A 17,478-nucleotide genomic window follows, 5' to 3' on the forward strand; every position below is an offset into this window, starting at 1 on the left:
TAAGTCCCATAGTGCTCAGAGCTATTTGAACCTATAGGTCAGTGCGGCGAACTTTGACGTTAATGAGGTATCGCAGCAGACGACCGACGTGAGTGCCTTTGCTAACAGCACGACATCGCCTTCAGAACCTCTCCTGGGATCTTCACCATATCGGTTGGACCATAGACAACTGGAGAACCGTGCCCTGCTCAGATGAGCCCCGATTTCTGTTGGTAAGAGTTGATAGTAGGATTTGAGTGCAGCGCAGACCCACAAATCCATGGAACCAAGTTGTCACCAATACATTGTGCGAGATGGTGGTGGTCCATAATAGTGATTTCTGTGTTTACATGGAATGGGCTGCGTCCTCTGGTCAAACTGAACAGACGATTGACCGGAAATGGTTATGTTCGGCTAATTGGAGACCATTTGCACCCATTGATGGACTTTATGTTCCCGAAAAACGATGCAATTTTTATGGATGGTAATGCAATGCGTTACCGGGCCACAAGTGTCTGCGATTCATTTCAAGAACATTCTGGACAATTCGAGTGAACGATTTGGCCATCTAAATCGCCCTACATGAATCCCATCGCACACTAACGCGACGTAATCGGAGAGGTCAGTTCGTGCGCAAAATCATGCACCGGCAACACTTTGGCAATTATGAACGGTTAAAGAGGCAGTGTAGCCCAGTATTTTTGCAGGGACTTCCAACGACTTGTTGAGTCCATGCCACGTCGAGTTGCTGCCCTAAGCCGGGAAAAAGAAGGTCCGACACGATATTAGGAGGTATTGCATGACTTTTGTCACTGCAGTGTAGTTATCTGCAATTCACACTTAACTTCTTGGCAGAGTGTTTCTCGAACAACCATCAGACTGTTTCTGTACTGCTCTGCTCTGGAATAGCACGCAGGAAAAACAATGATAATTTCTCCTTATGTGGGCGTCAACAAAATATTTTCGTATTCGGAGGACAATGTCGGTAATTTAAATTTTGTGGAAAGACCTCCCGGCAACGAAAAACGTCGTGTTTTGATGACTGCAACCACGACTCGCCTATCACGTTGGGGACGCTCTCTCCCCTGTTTGTCGATAATAACAGAACGAGTGCTCTTCTCTGAACATTTTCAACACCGTCTGTCAATCCCAGCAGTTAAGAATGCCATACCGCACAGAAGTACTCCAGAAGAGGACGGACAAGCGTAGTCTAGGCAGTGTCTTGATTAGATCTGTTTACATCTTCCAGCTGTTCTGTCAATAAAAGGCAGTCTTTGGTTCGCCTTCCCCACAGAATTATCTGTGTGATCGTTCTAATTGAAGTTGTTCGCAGTTGTAATGCCTAGGTTGTACTGACAACTTTTAAATTTATGCGATTTATCGTGTAACAGAAATCTAAAACGATTGCTTTTAGTAATATTGTGGACGACCTAACACTTTCTACTGTTTACTGTCAGTTGCCACTTTTCGCACCATACAGATATCTTGTCTAACAAGGAAAAATCACAATTCGACCTAACATTTTTAAGGACCAAAAACCACACTTGCAAGATATCTGCCCCAGAAATTGATCACAAACGAAAATTCTGGTCATAATTCTGAAAGTATGCAGTAATTTCCTTCTGAATGCATAGCTTTTAAACAATGGCTTTTTATCACTCGCTCCGGCCCACTGCAGCCGCCTAACGCCCATGAGCGAAGAACTGGACAGAGGCGTGAGGAAGAGGTTCGTATTCGTAATGTAGACGAATAAACAAGCGATCGGCGCAAAAACGCCACGTTTTCAATTCTGTAGTAGGGAACAGAGGCCTCTTTGCTTTGCGCACTTTCATGTTGCGGTAGACAAACTGAGCGCAAATTAATGAAATGAATGAGTGTGTCATTACAGAAGTAGTATAGAGCTATTTAATTTTTAACATCACTGTTGTGCACTATTTTCTTTGGATTCAAAAGCTGACAATGTTAACGTGAGATACTTCTGCAGGATTTGAGCTGTTGTTCAATGTGATTGACAAGTTTAATTTCCAAATCGAAAATCAGTAACTCCATTTCGTAATAATTCTTCAGTGTCTTATTTTTATTCATTTTTGTTAAGAATTATTGAACATCTACGTGCATGAGGTTGACTTGTTTCGTCTAAAACAAAGCGTTCTCGGATAAGATTTCAAAACACGGTCGGCAGCTGCGACACGCTGCCCTTGCCCTCCTCGTGATGTACTCGGTTATTGGACATTCATGATCACTATGTCTCAAGTTCGTGGTGTTGGAGAAACGTCTACTAATTTTTTTATTGATAAGCCATTGTGTGTTAAAACTAGGAAGTCCTGTAAGCTTTTACATGATGATAATATTTGCATTTTTATTCGTGGTAGAGGTATGGATATGAAATGTGTCAACCCGCTCTACAGTACTTCGCGCTCAGACATTTGGCACCTGCAGTGAAGGGGAGCGAGTGACAAACAGCCGGGCCGTGCGAAGTGTTAAAGCTGCACATTTAGAAGGTCTTAACTGCGTATTGTTACAAGATGGTCCAAATTTACGCGGGATCGATTGCTGATGCTGACATCTTACAAGTGGCCTTTCTTTCACTTAAAATATGAAGTCAAATTGGTGAAGTTATCTTTGTAATCTCCCCCCTCCTCACTAATTCCAGTTATTGTCCACGATAAACAAAGTCTTTTATGAAAAATTTGAGAGAAGCGAAGACTACAATAATCTTTCTAGTTTACTTAGCTTTTCGTGTAGAGTTGGCTCCAATTCTTCTTGTCTAGGGTTCTGATTCTTGAAGCTGAAATTCTCACTTTGTAGATCCTCATGGTTGAATTGATCTAAATAAATTGAAGATTGTTGTCGCAGAATTGATGTTGTTAGGTTAATATATTTTGTCACATGTCAGTATATCATACAGTGTTTTGAATTTTCACATTAACAAAGCCGAAATCACATTGTTCGCCCAAAATACAAAAACACGTCCTATCATATCAGAGACATGCTTAGTACTACACCACTTTGCGGAAATAACCATATTCCAAAGAGTTTATAATTTTTCTTGACAAATGAATTTCTATTAATTTCGATTATTATTTCATAAATGAATTCAGAAATAAACAAAGTAAACAGCATAACATTGAGCAATTAATAATAGAAATTTTAAGTGTGCCAAATAATTCGGAATTCCAAATGTTTCTAAAAAAATTAGTTTAACTAGCATTCAGTGCTAGTACTTATCGATTGTAACATCGAAAATAAAATAATTCTTTTGAGTAAATTTTAGCTTGAAATATAACATATTGTGTATAAAGTTATATGAAAGTGTTCAGAAAAGCATCTGTTTTAATACTGACCTGTCCAAAATACGTAAAATAATACTAGCATCGACAGCTACTGTTGAGGAAAAGTAATGCTAGAAAAGGATGATGTACCGTTACATCTTGCAAATCATTTTCCAAAGTTTTATCGCAGAGCACTTTATTGGACTATAAAGGATAACTTCAACAACAAACAATCTAACTGCGCTTCTCAGTTTGTCCCTGAATCTTTAATATACACTATGCAACAAAATTAAACGATCACTTTTTCAAAACCACGTAACTGCCTGCCATTGCGACACATAAATTTGAAATTTGGTCTCAAAGGTGCCTACAGTCTTCCTCTGTGTTGCTGCAACTGTGGTGAGGGGTCTTAGAGGGACCTTTCCCATTTTATTCAAGTGCATGTGAATGTTACATCCACCCATGAACACGAAAGAAGAGGACTGAGAAGACAGAAAAACTATTTGTTACTCAGGTCACATTCAAATATTGTCGAATGGTTTTGGACCTACCTTGCCTTCGACAGCCGCGGCATTAAGAGATGGTGCCACATCCGATGACGTTGGGCAGAATTGTGGTGAAATGCATTTTTCAATGTGGCATCATTAATCCTTCTTTTGGCTCACATGAACATAAGAGGTGCGGCGTTTTTTCCGGACGTTTCGGCACCGTGCTGATTCTAGCGTCGCCAAGCCCGAGGGTGACGTTGTAGTGCGCTACGCGTTGGCACAGAGGAAGATTGTAGCCACCTTTGAGCCAAAATTTCCAAATTAATGCGTCACAATGGGTGACAATTGCGTGGTTTCCAAAATGTGATCCTTTAATTTGATTGCACATTGTAGAGTAGATCAACAAAAGAAAACGAGGATAACGGAATGTACACTCCTGGAAATTGAAATAAGAAAACCGTGAATTCATTGTCCCAGGAAGGGGAAACTTTATTGACACATTCCTGGGGTCAGATACATCACATGATCACACTGACAGAACCACAGACACATAGACACAGGCAACAGAGCATGCACAATGTCGGCACTAGTACAGTGTATATCCACTTTTCGCAGCAATGCAGGCTGCTATTCTCCCATGGAGACGATCGTAGAGATGCTGGATGTAGTCCTATGGAACGGCTTGCCATGCCATTTCCACCTGGCGCCTCAGTTGGACCAGCGTTCGTGCTGGACGTGCAGACCGCGTGAGACGACGCTTCATCCAGTCCCAAACATGCTCAATGGGGGACAGATCCGGAGATCTTGCTGGCCAGGGTAGTTAACTTACACCTTCTAGAGCACGTTGGGTGGCACGAGATACATGCGGACGTGCATTGTCCTGTTAGAACAGCAAATTCCCTTGCCGGTCTAGGAATGGTAGAACGATGGGTTCGATGACGGTTTGGATGTACCGTGCACTATTCAGTGTCCCCTCGACGATCACCAGTGGTGTACGGCCAGTGTAGGAGATCGCTCCCCACACCATGATGCCGGGTGTTGGCCCTGTGTGCCTCGGTCGTATGCAGTCCTGATTGTGGCGCTCACCTGCACGGCGCCAAACACGCATACGACCATCATTGGCACCAAGGCAGAAGCGACTCTCATCGCTGAAGACGACACGTCTCTATTCGTCCCTCCATTCACGCCTGTTGCGACACCACTGGAGGCGGGCTGCACGATGTTGGGGCGTGAGCGGAAGACGGCCTAACGGTGTGCGGGACCGTAGCCCAGCTTCATGGAGACGGTTGCGAATGGTCCTCGCCGATACCCCAGGAGCAACAGTGTCCCTAATTTGCTGGGAAGTGGCGGTGCGGTCCCCTACGGCACTGCGTAGGATCCTACGGTCTTGGCGTGCATCCGTGCGTCGCTGCGGTCCGGTCCCAGGTCGACGGGCACGTGCACCTTCCGCCGACCACTGGCGACAACATCGATGTACTGTGGAGACCTCACGCCCCACGTGTTGAGCAATTCGGCGGTACGTCCACCCGGCCTCCTGCATGCCCACTATACGCCCTCGCTCAAAGTCCGTCAACTGCACATACGGTTCACGTCCACGCTGTCGTGGCATGCTACCAGTGTTAAAGACTGCGATGGAGCTCCGTATGCCACGGCAAACTGGCTGACACTGACGGCGGCGGTGCACAAATGCTGCGCAGCTAGCGCCATTCGACGGCCAACACCGCGGTTCCTGGTGTGTCCGCTGTGCCGTGCGTGTGATCATTGCTTGTACAGCCCTCTCGCAGTGTCCGGAGCAAGTATGGTGGGTCTGACACACCGGTGTCAATGTGTTCTTTTTTCCATTTCCAGGAGTGTAGTTGAATTAAATCTGATGATACTAAGGGAATTAGATTGAGAAATGAGACACTTAAAGTAGTAAATGAGCTTTACTACCTTGGAATCAAAATAACTGATGATGTTGAAGTAGATAGGATATAAAATGTAGACTGGCTATGGCAAGAAAAGCTTTTGTGAAGAACATTTGTTAACATCAAGTATACAGGGTGTTACAAAAAGGTACGGCCAAACTTTCAGGAAACATTCCTCACACACAAATAAAGGAAACATGTTATGTGGACATGTGTCCGGAAACGCTTAATTTCCATGTTAGAGCTCATTTTAGATTCGTCAGTATGTACGCTCAATAGAGCACGTTATCATGATTCCATACGGGATACTCTACCTGTGCTGCTAGAACATGTGCCTTTACAAGTACGACACAACATGTGGTTCATGCACGATGGAGCTCCTGCACATTTCAGTCGAAGTGTTCGTACGCTTCTCAACAACAGATTCGGTGACCGATGGATTGGTAAAGGCGGACCAATTCCATGGCCTCCACGCTCTCCTGACCTCAACCCTCTTGACTTTCATTTATGGGGGCGTTTGAAAGCTCTTGTCTACACAACCCCGGTACCAAATGTAGACACTCTTCGTGCTCGTATTGTGGACGGCTGTGATACAATACGCCATTCTCCAGGGCTGCATCAGTGCATCAGGGATTCCATGCGATGGAGGGTGGATGCATGTATCCTCGCTAACGGAGGACATTTTGAACATTTCCTGTATCAAAGTGTTTGAAGTCACGCTGGTACGTTCTGTTGCTGTGTGTTTCCATTCCATGATTACTGTGATTTGAAGAGAAGTAATAAAATGAGCTCTAACATGGAAAGTAAGCATTTTCGGACACATGTCCACATAACATATTTTCTTTCTTTGTGTGTGAGGAATGTGTCCTGAAAGTTTGGCCGTACCTTTTTGTAACACCCTGTAGATTTAAGTGTCAGGAAGTCCTTTATAAAGTATTCTTATGGGGTGTAGCTATGTATGGAAGTGAAACATGGACGATAAATAGTTTAGACAATAATAGAAGCTTTCGAAACGTGATGCTGCAGAAGAATGCTGAAGATTAGAGGGGTAGATGAGGAGGTACTGAATAGAACTGGGGAGAAGAGGAATTTGTGGCACAACTTGACTAGAAGAAGGGGTCCGTTGGTAGGAGACTTTCTGAGGCATTAAGGGATCGCCAATCTAGTATTGGAGGGAAGCATGGAGGGTAAAAATCGTAGAGGGACGACCAAAGGATAAATACACTAAGCAGATTCAGAAGGATGTAGGTTGCAGTAGTTACTCGGACATAAACAGGCTTGAGCAGGATTGAATAGCATGGAGAGCTGCATCAAATCTGTCTTTGGACTGAAGACCACAACAACAACAACAACAACAGACTGTGACATCTGGCAGGCGCCTTACGATCCAGCCGCACGCCACACAGCAGTATGCTGCAGGTTGCTGCTCTGCCTAGACGCCTACAACTCAGCCACAACAGCCGGCCACTGTGGCCGAGAGGTTCTATGTGCTTCAGTAAGGAACCGCACTGCTGCCATAGTCGCAGGTTCGAATCCTGCCTCGGGCATGCATGTGTGTGATGTACTTAGGTTACTTAGGTTTAAGTAGTTCTAAGTCTAGGGAACTGATGACCTCAAATCTCAAGTCCCATAGTGCTTAGAGCCACCTGAACCATTTTTAGCATCCAGCACCCACAAGGGATCTTCTGTAATACATCGACAATCTTGGAAATTTTGCATTCTTTTATATCTGGCATGCTTTTTACGATGCTTCTGCAAGAATATCCAGACCAGTTATGTGTATCATGGGAGACCTGTTAAGTTTCTTATTAGCTTACTTGATATTAACCTCTCGCCATCGATACTATTTGAATTTAAGCCACATATGGTCTATGATTACATACATAGTCTGTTGGGAATGGGACTATCTCTTAGGAAAGAACTAAGAAAAGTTTTGTCCTCTGGTTCACACTCTATGGCTGTGCTGGAGGGAAGCACAAATGTCACTTTTTCCCATACATGATGACATATAAGTTTTTAGCAATGTACAGATTCGCCAGGAAAATGGCTGGAAGAAACGTTATTTCCATGGGAGGGTACACCGAAAGATTTACTCACACATCTCAATAAACATCTGCCAAAGAAAACTTTTTTTAAAGTTATTGTAGGTCATACGTATCTGATACGCATGCACACACTCCAAGAATAAATAGATCGAACTTTTTTTAAATTCACAATCTATTGCACACATTGCAATAGCAATAGTAATACTCACGCAATGTAAAGAAGCAGTTTGCCATGAATGAGCACCAAAATGTAAAGCTGAGATGCAGCGGCAGCAAACAACAGCAGCAAAAAATACCACTTCAAGCAGATTGTAAATACAGTATAACAATATGTTGGAATGTAAAATTAACAGGTAACTTGTTGAGAATACTGCTGTTGCCATGTGCAGTGTATTTCCTACCACGCAAGCTACGCCATTATATAGTTTGACATCCAACTGACTGTTGTGTGATGAAGAGAAACGTATCCATCTAACCACATCTCATTCCCTCTACATCTCTTGATCTGCTCAACACTTCTCTGTAATTCTTCAACGTATACACTTACTGTTATGTTTTTACTTCCACTTTCCTTTAAACTGTGAAACTCATCTGCTGCAGCGAGGCACAGTAAATATCTTTTTTCACTAGTTTAATATCTATGATTCCCAAAATGTAGTTTTGAATTTTGAAATACATCCCCAATCACATGTATTAAATTTCCGTTTGCATGCATCCAGTGTTTTAATATGACTTTAAATGTTATTTAAAATCTGATTATGATGAATGTACTTTTGTTTCCTGTTTGTTGTTTCATGTATGATTTGTTTGTACTATTCAGCTATATGTAACAGAATGCACAGTCCTTTTGCATGACTCATAAAGATTAACATGCATCCACAAATTTATTTTTATCGTTCTTTTCAAACATTCCATGGTACTTGCTTTCATGTAGGAGTATGTTGAATAGTCATGTTTGTCATACTACTTCAGTACTACTTTGAAATATCTATTGAGAAACTTACTTTAGTAAACCCTCATCACTATCTTTGTAGAGGCCTCATCGCTACTGCTGTGGAGGCCGATTTGTCACTGTTCTTACGGTAGGCTAAGTCGTGAGTTCGCGATACGGCTTCTGGTGCAGGACACTGCTAACACAATTTCTTCCTGCCACTGTTACACAGCTTTCCCCCGGGGTCAGGTAACAGGATAGGAGAACGAAGGTCCTACAACACACCAACAAATTAGTAACAAACCACACAAATATTTTAAAAGGTTTGTTTATCTTAATGACTAGTTGAATAATGAAGTCTGCAACACTGTATATAATATAACACAAAAAAGGCCCTCAATGGCTAAGTGCAAATGATCACAGTACATAACAAATGCCATTTACAATAACTTCCTGCTTACGTCTAAGAGTTTACTAAAGAGCGTTAGTTGTCTAAGTCAGTCCTGGATGATGATCTCTAACCAAGAGCGTGAGAGCTAATCTTCTATCTACCAAGTAGGCTTCTCTGTTGTCGTCCAGTCAGTAGCAGATTGTACACAGCAGTATTGGAACAAGGAGAAACCTGGCGGACTCTGCATTGTTTCCAGATGTATACAATATGGCGGTGATGACGTCATCTAAGATGGCGGCATGTAGACGTGGCAACAGTGCATGACGTCAGCCAAGATGGCGGATTGTGGTGGGAAGATTGAATTTTGGCGGGAATATAGGTCAATTGGGCTACCTCCACTAACCTAAACCCCCTACGCTCCACTCCTCCTGAAAATCGGCAGGAAGTTCAAATTTCCAACAGGATAGTGCACCACACCACAGTTGTCTCTACTAACCTAAGAAAATCGCGGGAAGATAGGCAACTTGGGCTAACCTAAATTACACGAGCACCACTTCTTCATATGAACTGGCGACAAGTTTGAATTTTGGCGGTAAAGAAAGGTCAATACGCATATCTCTACTAAGCTAAGAAAATGGCGCGAAATAATGGACACTCATACTAACCTCAGTCACCTGACCGCGACCTCCCCCAGAAAAATGGCGGTAAGTTCAAATTCCAACAGGATAATGCATCACACTGTGGTTACCTCTACTAAGCTAAGAAAACTACGGGAAGATAGCTCACTTAGGCTACCTCCACTAACCAAACTCACCCGACCACCACTTCTTCATATGAACTGGCGCCAAGTTTCTTTGTATGAACTGTCATGGGTATAGCTTTTAACATGGGTAATTGTCTGCATCTGTAAAACGAAGATTGCTTATGTCAGTAACATGCCGTAGTCATTGAAATCGGGGTTTTTAACAGTTACTCAGTGGTTTACAGCTCACTGCACATTGCTAAAGTTTGGGGTTTGTTGAGGAACAATTTCCTGTCTATATCTTCGGAATTACGTTGAGCGAGCGATCAGTAGAATACTGTTGTGTGCTTGATATCTTGAAGTACAGCTAAAATGGCATAATATTATGGCAAACGATGTGGAAATACTTGTGTTCGTGTAATCCCAGAGTCTGGAGATGGGTGTAGAAACACAAGCAAGCAGGCAGATCCGGGCCAGAAACAGTAGCGTGTTTGTACAGAGGGGGAGGTGAGCTAGTATTTGCACATCAGCTCTGAGAGTGACTTCGATTCACTGAGGGCTTTCTGATGTAAAGGTGTGATTTTGTATGGTGTAGGATACGAATTTTACAAGGGTAATCCCAAAAGTAAGGTCTCCTATTTGCAGAACTCTGTTTGCGTGGCAGTTGGTCACACTGTTATGAAGAGTCCTTCACACAGTGTGTGTAAACATGCGTACGCCATGCTGAGACGCTCAGTCTTGACTTGGCAGCCTTTGAGAATGGAGCTCTCGTTGGATGTTACCACCAAGTGCGAATTGTGCGCAGTTATTCGGTTTTTGAACGCAAATGAGCACTGCACCGATTAAAATCCATCGCCAATTGACGGAAGTGTATGGTGAGTCGTGCATGGATGTCAAAAATGTTCATAAGTGGTGTAGAGAGTTTGCAGCTGGTCGGACCGAAATTCTCGATGAACATAGGAGCGGGAGACCATCAATTTCTGAGGAGACAGTGTTGAAGGTTGAGCAAAGCATGCATGAAAATCAGCGGATCACCATGGATGATCACTGCAGGTTGGTTTCTGAGGTTTCCCAAAGCACTGCCCACAGAATTTTGATGGAAACATTTAACTACCAGAAGGTCTGCTCAAGATGGGTGCCACACGTACTGACTGAGGACCACATGCAGCAACGAGTTAATGCTTCTCACACATCTCTTCACTGCCTTGCAACTGAACAGGGCAACTTTCTGGACTCAACTGTCACGGGTGACGAAACCTGGGCATACCACTTTACACCTGAGGCCAAGCAACAATTACGCCAGTGGCGGCATCCTTCCTTGCCAAAGCCATGGAGCTGGCAGTGAGCTGGTATCACATGGGCATAGAAAAACTGCCACAGCGTCTACAAAAACGCATAGACAGAAATTGTGATTATGTCGAAAAATAGGTAAATTTTCAAGCTGTAAAATGATGTAAACCATTGTAGAAATAAACAGGTCTATGTACTTATAAAAAAATAGGAGACCTTAATTTTGGGATTACCCTCTTATGTTTACTACATCGGCATGGTACTCATTGATATATTGCTGAGTTGGAGATTGGTTTCACTCACTAATATTCAAGCTCCTGGCCCCTGTGGGAGGACAGTGTAATTGAGTAGGTGGCTTTCCATATTTGACGATATGTATGGCACTTTGCGAGGTTTGGTTGTTGGTGCAATATGGCAATCAGTGTAAAATAGTTTATTGCCACTGAACGTCAGGTCTGTAGAAAGAAAGAAAAGGCGGACAGTGCTTCCCTAGGACTGAGGAGCATCGTGACATATAGTTGGTGTGAGTGTAGGCATATGATAATTTTTTTGTGTGTTGTACAGATATAAAAGATAAATGCACTGTTTGTGTAAAATGTGTATATATTGCATTGTAAAGTTACTGTGGCTTATGTTGTGTAAAATTTGTATATATTGCATTGTAAAGTTACTGTGGTTTATGTTGTGGCATGAGTAAAGAGGATGACTGTGTGTCCTATCATGAGGGATGTATAGATTCAGCACATTGATAACAACGAGGTTATGAGAGAGATTTTTTATGTGGAAAACTGTGTGCTATAGATACTGAGAATCGTTCCAGAAGCACAGCCATCAAGAGGAGACATTATGTTTACATCGGTCGGTGTCAGACTGTAGCACCAGTCATAATATTTAATTGTAGTTACACTGGTAATATGATCCTGGCTTCCAATATCCTTGTGAGTCCGATATGTATTTGATGATCTGTTACAACTTTGTGGGTTTAACTGTCAATGTTATTTAGCGATCTGTGCATAATAACTGTACTGTTGAAAGTCCTGTCTGCAGAAAGAAAGAAGAGGTGTATGGTGTTTCAATACCGACAGCATCAGTAATTCAGAGGGTAAATTCGATAAGAGACAATCATAATGCTCGATTCATTCACATCTTTCGTGCTGGGATATAGGAGCCTCTACATAGTGGTGGGAACGTTTGAGTGTGTTGAAAGCAGGGAGAGTAACACATGATGGACTGGGGTATCGCGTTAGTACCGTTGTGAAGAGTGCATTCGATGTTATTCTGCGCTATTTTCATAAACAGGTTCTGTTAGGGCAACAATTTCTTTGCATACAAACTGAGACATCACGAAAACTCCTACAAAAGCGCACATTAAGTATTTCTAGGACACTATGCAATTTACTTAAGTTCGACTGAGTCCTTGTTTTTTATATAGTCACATGACATGAGTATACGATTGAGAATGGTTTAGATGGCGAGTCGCCATGCAGATGTTTCATAGTGAGGTGTCAGTCACGCTGGGCCGTTAAGCAGGGTTAAATGGTGTGTCATGTCCCGCTAGGAGCAATGCACCCTGTGCTATTCTGTCATCAACGGTAAAGATAAGTGCTGTCTGGAGATGTCTCGCATACAATGGCTGAGCCTTGGAGTTCTGTGATGCCATTATAACAGTGGCTGTATAATCGAAAATAGAGGCAACTTTCACCTGCATTGGGCGGCTGCTCGTGGCTGACCGATCACATCAGCACTGGTGTCTAGGTGAACACATATTGCAATAGGAATTTATCTTGTGTCAAGTAAGAAAGGGATGTCGCCACCTCATGCCTGAGGGCAGCTGTGTGTAGTTTGACAGCTAATGGCCACATCACTTGGTGGGAGTTGCCGCTAACCTCCTGCGCACTGTATTGGACAGAGGGTGGCAGGTGGTTCTTGTGTGTGTCTTTGTTGTATTATTTCATGAGCAGGTCTGTAAGCTGTGCAGTGAGTTATTCGGACAGTTTACAAGTTGATTTCGTGTCTGCACATCTGTGTACTGCATTATTTAGGAGGAGTCTACATGTCTGTACTGAAATTATTTCGGAAAATTAGGGGTTGTTTGCATGTCTGCAGACTGTGTATTGTGATTTCAAGCACATCAGGGCGAGTGTTTCGTGTCAGTGTCATAAATGTACTCCATCCCTAAATAAAATGTTCCAAAATAAAGAGGGCAATCCTTCCTTACTCTCCACAGCAGTCCAGCACAGCCTGAGTCATTTTCACGCCATTTTCCCCCTACAGACCACCATCTAGCATTAGGTCAGAGAAGGGATGACAGTACCCTCTGGTGGCAGTAATGTGTACTAGATCAGTTGGAGTCTAGATGTTGAGGTGGAGACATTGCTTGCAAAATAAAAACTTAGGTCCATCATAGGCAGAGTGGTTTTCCCGCCATTTCCCTCCACCATCTTGGATTACGTCATGCACTGTGCACGTTAGTACACATTAGTACACGTTAGTGCACATTAACCCAACAACATCGGCTGGTTGGGTGACGTGGCAGTCGGTTGAGGATCATGGTGGAGACTTTAACTATTTCCTTCCAAGTCCAGGTGGGTGTGGCATTCGCGAAAATTCATTCCAAATCCACAGTAGTGTTCTCTGGTGGTGTCAATATATACTAGGCCTCGTGGTGAACACATTGTATGCCGCCATGTTGGATAACGATACTTGCGTCATCACCTGACATCACGGTAGCACCCTCTGCTGGTGGTGCTGTGTACTAGGTCCAGACCTCATGGTGAACACACTGTTTGCTGCCGTCTTGGAGTTCGTCATGGATGAGAGCACCCTCTGGTGGTGGTGATGTGTATTAAGTTAGTTGGTGTCCACATCTCATGGTGAACACACCAGACAGCCGTACTGCTTGAAATTGTTTAAATAAAGACATATGTCCAAGTACTTTTCCCACAAATCCTTAGGAGGAGGTGGCAGTCGGGTGACTGAGGTTAGTACAAGTGTCCTTTCTTTCATGCCACTTTCTTAGAGCAGTAGAGATATGCGAATTGATCTTTGTTTACCGCCAAAATTCAAACTTGGCACCAGTTCATACAAAGATGTGGTGGTCGGGTGAATTAGTTTAGTGGAGGTAGCCCAAATGAGCTATCTTGCCTCAATTTTCTCACCTTAGTAGAGATAACCACGGTGTGATGCATTATCCTGCTGGAATTTGAACTTCCTGACACTAATCTGGGGGAGGAGGTGGTCAGGTGACTGAGGTTAGTACAAGTGTCCTTTCTTTCACGCCATTTTCTTAACTTAGTAGAGATAAGCGAATTGACCTTTCTTTACTGCCAAAATTCAATCTTGGCGCGAGTTGATAGGAAGATGTGACTTAGGTTAGCCCAAGTGGCCTATCTTCCCACCATTTTCTTAGGTTAGTGGGATAATCGTGGCGTGATACACTGTCCTGTTGGTAATTTGATCTTCCCGCCGTTTTTCTGGGGAAGGTGAGGGGGGGTTTAGGTTAGTGGAGGTAGCCCAATCGACCTATCTTCCTGCCAAAATCCGCCATCTTGAATGACGTCATAGCTGCCATTGGATGACCTCAAAAAATTGTTAAAATGGCTCTGAGCACTATGGGACTTAACAACTACTGAGGTCATCAGTCCCCTAGAACTTAGAACTACTTAAACCTAACTAACCTAAGGACATCACACACATCCATGCCCGAGGCGGGATTCGAACCCACGACCATAGCAGTTGCGCAGTTCCAGACTGAAGTGCCTAGAACCGCTCAGCCACACTGGCCGGCGGATGACCTCATGCACTGTTTCCAAGTCTACACGCCGCCATCTTGGATGACGACATTGCCGCCATCTAGGATACATCTAGCAACAATGCAGAGTGTGCAAGAACTCTCTTTGTTCAAAAGCTCTCAGCCGGCACTTGGCCGAGGCGAAGTCGATATATTCGTGCAAGTGTCGATTCTCTATGCCACTGGCACCAGCTCACATCTTTGCACCTGTGGTGGTTTTTTTCATGACTGTGTATTGTTCAGACGATACAGTACTTAGCATCATGATCAGTTGGATAGTTTACTGGGAACGATTCCTCCACATCTGTAGAAAGTTGTCCATCACCTGTGAAGCTGTTTTCCGCCCCCCAATTCCCTTCTTTTTACAGTATTTCGTTTTTGCAAAAAATGGTTCAAATGGCTCTGAGCACTATGGGACTTAACAGCTATGGTCATCAGTGCCCTAGAACATAGAACTACTTAAACCTAACTAACCTAAGGACATCACACAACACCCAGTCATCACGAGGCAGAGAAAATCCCTGACCCCGCCGGGAATCGAACCCGGGAACCCGGGCGCGGGAAGCGAGAACGCTACCGCACGACGACGAGCTGCGGACTTTGTTTTTGCAAGTAAGACCTCTGCAAATTTAGAATATGTATCAATGACCACTAAACTACCGTTTCAGTGTTTCGAAACGAATGTCGCGTGACACTGTGAGGTGGAGTTTGGTAGCTGTAAGGTGCTATTAGGAGGTTCTGAAGGTGCTAGCAGTGCACGCGTGTGTGTGTTGCAGACCCGTGCGCGAGCGTGCGCTGCCTGGAGACGGAGTGGTGCCAGCTGGACGAGGAGCGGCGGCCCGCGTGCCGCTGCGGCGAGGCCTGCTCGCCGGACGTGTCGCCCGTCTGCGCCTCCGACGGCCGCACCTACGGCAACGAGTGCGAGCTGCGCCGAGAGGCGTGCCGCACGCGGCAGCCGCTGCGCGTCATTTACCGCGGCATGTGCAGCTCCGGTCAGTCGCCTCAGCCTGAACGTACCCGTGTGCGCGTATATTCGTGACCCCCTTCCCTTCTTGTTTGGCATTTACACATTTCCATTTCAGTGTCTAAATTGAAATAACTGTATATATAAAACACATATTAATAGTCTATCGGTTACTGCTGCCGATGCTCAACGGCTTTCTTTGAGTACTGATGTGGATGACACTTTTTGATGTGTTGGCAGAAGAGCCAACACCGTATAGCTAGAGGAGGCCGAAATGCACGCGTTAAAGCTCACGCAGGCTGGCGTGAGGTCTGGAAAATGACAAGGGATTATAGTAGCCAAAAATAGTACATAGCTTCTGGAATACTTAACTTTAATCCATAATTGTTGTACATCGCTCTTGATGATACATAAGTGCAATCTCAATATACACTGGTAATGGCACCTTGCTAGGTCGTAACAAATGACGTAGCTGAAGGCTATGCTAACTATCGTCTCGGCAAATGAGAGCGTATTTGTCAGTGTAGCTTCGCTAGCAAAGTCGGCTGTACAACTGGGGCGAGTGCTAGGACGTCTCTCTAGACCTGCCGTGTGGCGGCGCTCGGTCTGCAATCACTGACAGTGGCGACACGCGGGTCCGACGTATAATAGCGGACCGCGGCCGATTTAAAGGCTACCACCTAGAAAGTGTGGTGTCTGGCGGTGACACCACACTTTTTCTTATTCAGAGATTGTTGACACTTTTAGTATCACATAGATGACTAGTTTGGATCTTCTGATGGCTTTACTAGGCTGCAAAAACCACTATCATCTCCTAAATATATACACTGACGGAAAAAATCTGAACGCCAAAAAATAATTAATGTAGAGTGATGAAATTTCGGGAACACATTTGTCAGTGTAACGTATGTAAGTGATTAACATTGCAAAATCACAGGTTAATGTAAGCGCAAGATAATCCATTGCAAATGTGGAATGCTGGTAGATTAATAACCGGTGTAACTGCTAGAATGTGGAATGCAAGCATGCACACGTGCATGCATTGTGCTGTACAGGTGCCGAATGTCAGTTTGTGGGATGGAGTTCCATGTCTGTTAAACTTGCTAGATCAGTACGGGGACAGTTAATACTGTTCGTGGACGACGCCGGGGCTGTCATCCAATAATGTCCCATATGTGCTCGAGCAGGCCAAGTCAACATGTAGAGCACGTTAGGTCACAACAGCAGTATGTGCGGGAGAATTATCCTGTTGGGAAACACCCTCTAGAATGCTGCTCATGAATAGCAGTACAACAGTTCGAATCACCAAAGTGACGTGCAAATTTGCAGTGAGGGCACGTCGGATGACGGCGAGTGTGATCCTCCTGCCTTACGAAAACGTACCCCAGTCCGTAACTCCAGGTGTAGTAGCACACAAACAGGTTGGTTGCAGGCCCTCAAATCGCCTCCTTCTAACCAACACACGGCCATCACGGGCACCGAGGCAGAACCAGATTTCAGCGGAAAACACAACAGACCTCCGCCCTGCCCTGCAAAGGGCTCTCGTTTGACGCCACTGAAGTCTCAAATGGCGGTGGTTTGGGGTCAGTGGATGCACGCTACAGGGCGTCTGGCTCGGAGTTGTCTCTGAAGTAACCGATTTGTACCAGTTCGTTGTGCCACTGCGATGCTCAAATTGC

The 17,478-nt window shown here is 44.2% G+C and overlaps 1 protein-coding gene across 1 annotated transcript in view; it reads left to right on the forward strand.

The window, feature by feature from the left end:
* LOC126158394 (agrin-like) overlaps window positions 1-17,478 on the forward strand; it is a 422,061-nt gene that overhangs the window by 62,026 nt on the left and 342,557 nt on the right. The window contains exon 3 of the mRNA XM_049916440.1: window positions 15,612-15,827. Within this exon, the coding sequence (XP_049772397.1) occupies window positions 15,612-15,827 (216 nt within the window). The remainder of the gene's footprint in view (window positions 1-15,611; window positions 15,828-17,478) is intronic.

The sequence above is a fragment of the Schistocerca cancellata genome, chromosome 2, assembly GCF_023864275.1.
Source record: "Schistocerca cancellata isolate TAMUIC-IGC-003103 chromosome 2, iqSchCanc2.1, whole genome shotgun sequence".
Taxonomy (NCBI): Eukaryota; Metazoa; Arthropoda; class Insecta; order Orthoptera; family Acrididae; genus Schistocerca; species Schistocerca cancellata.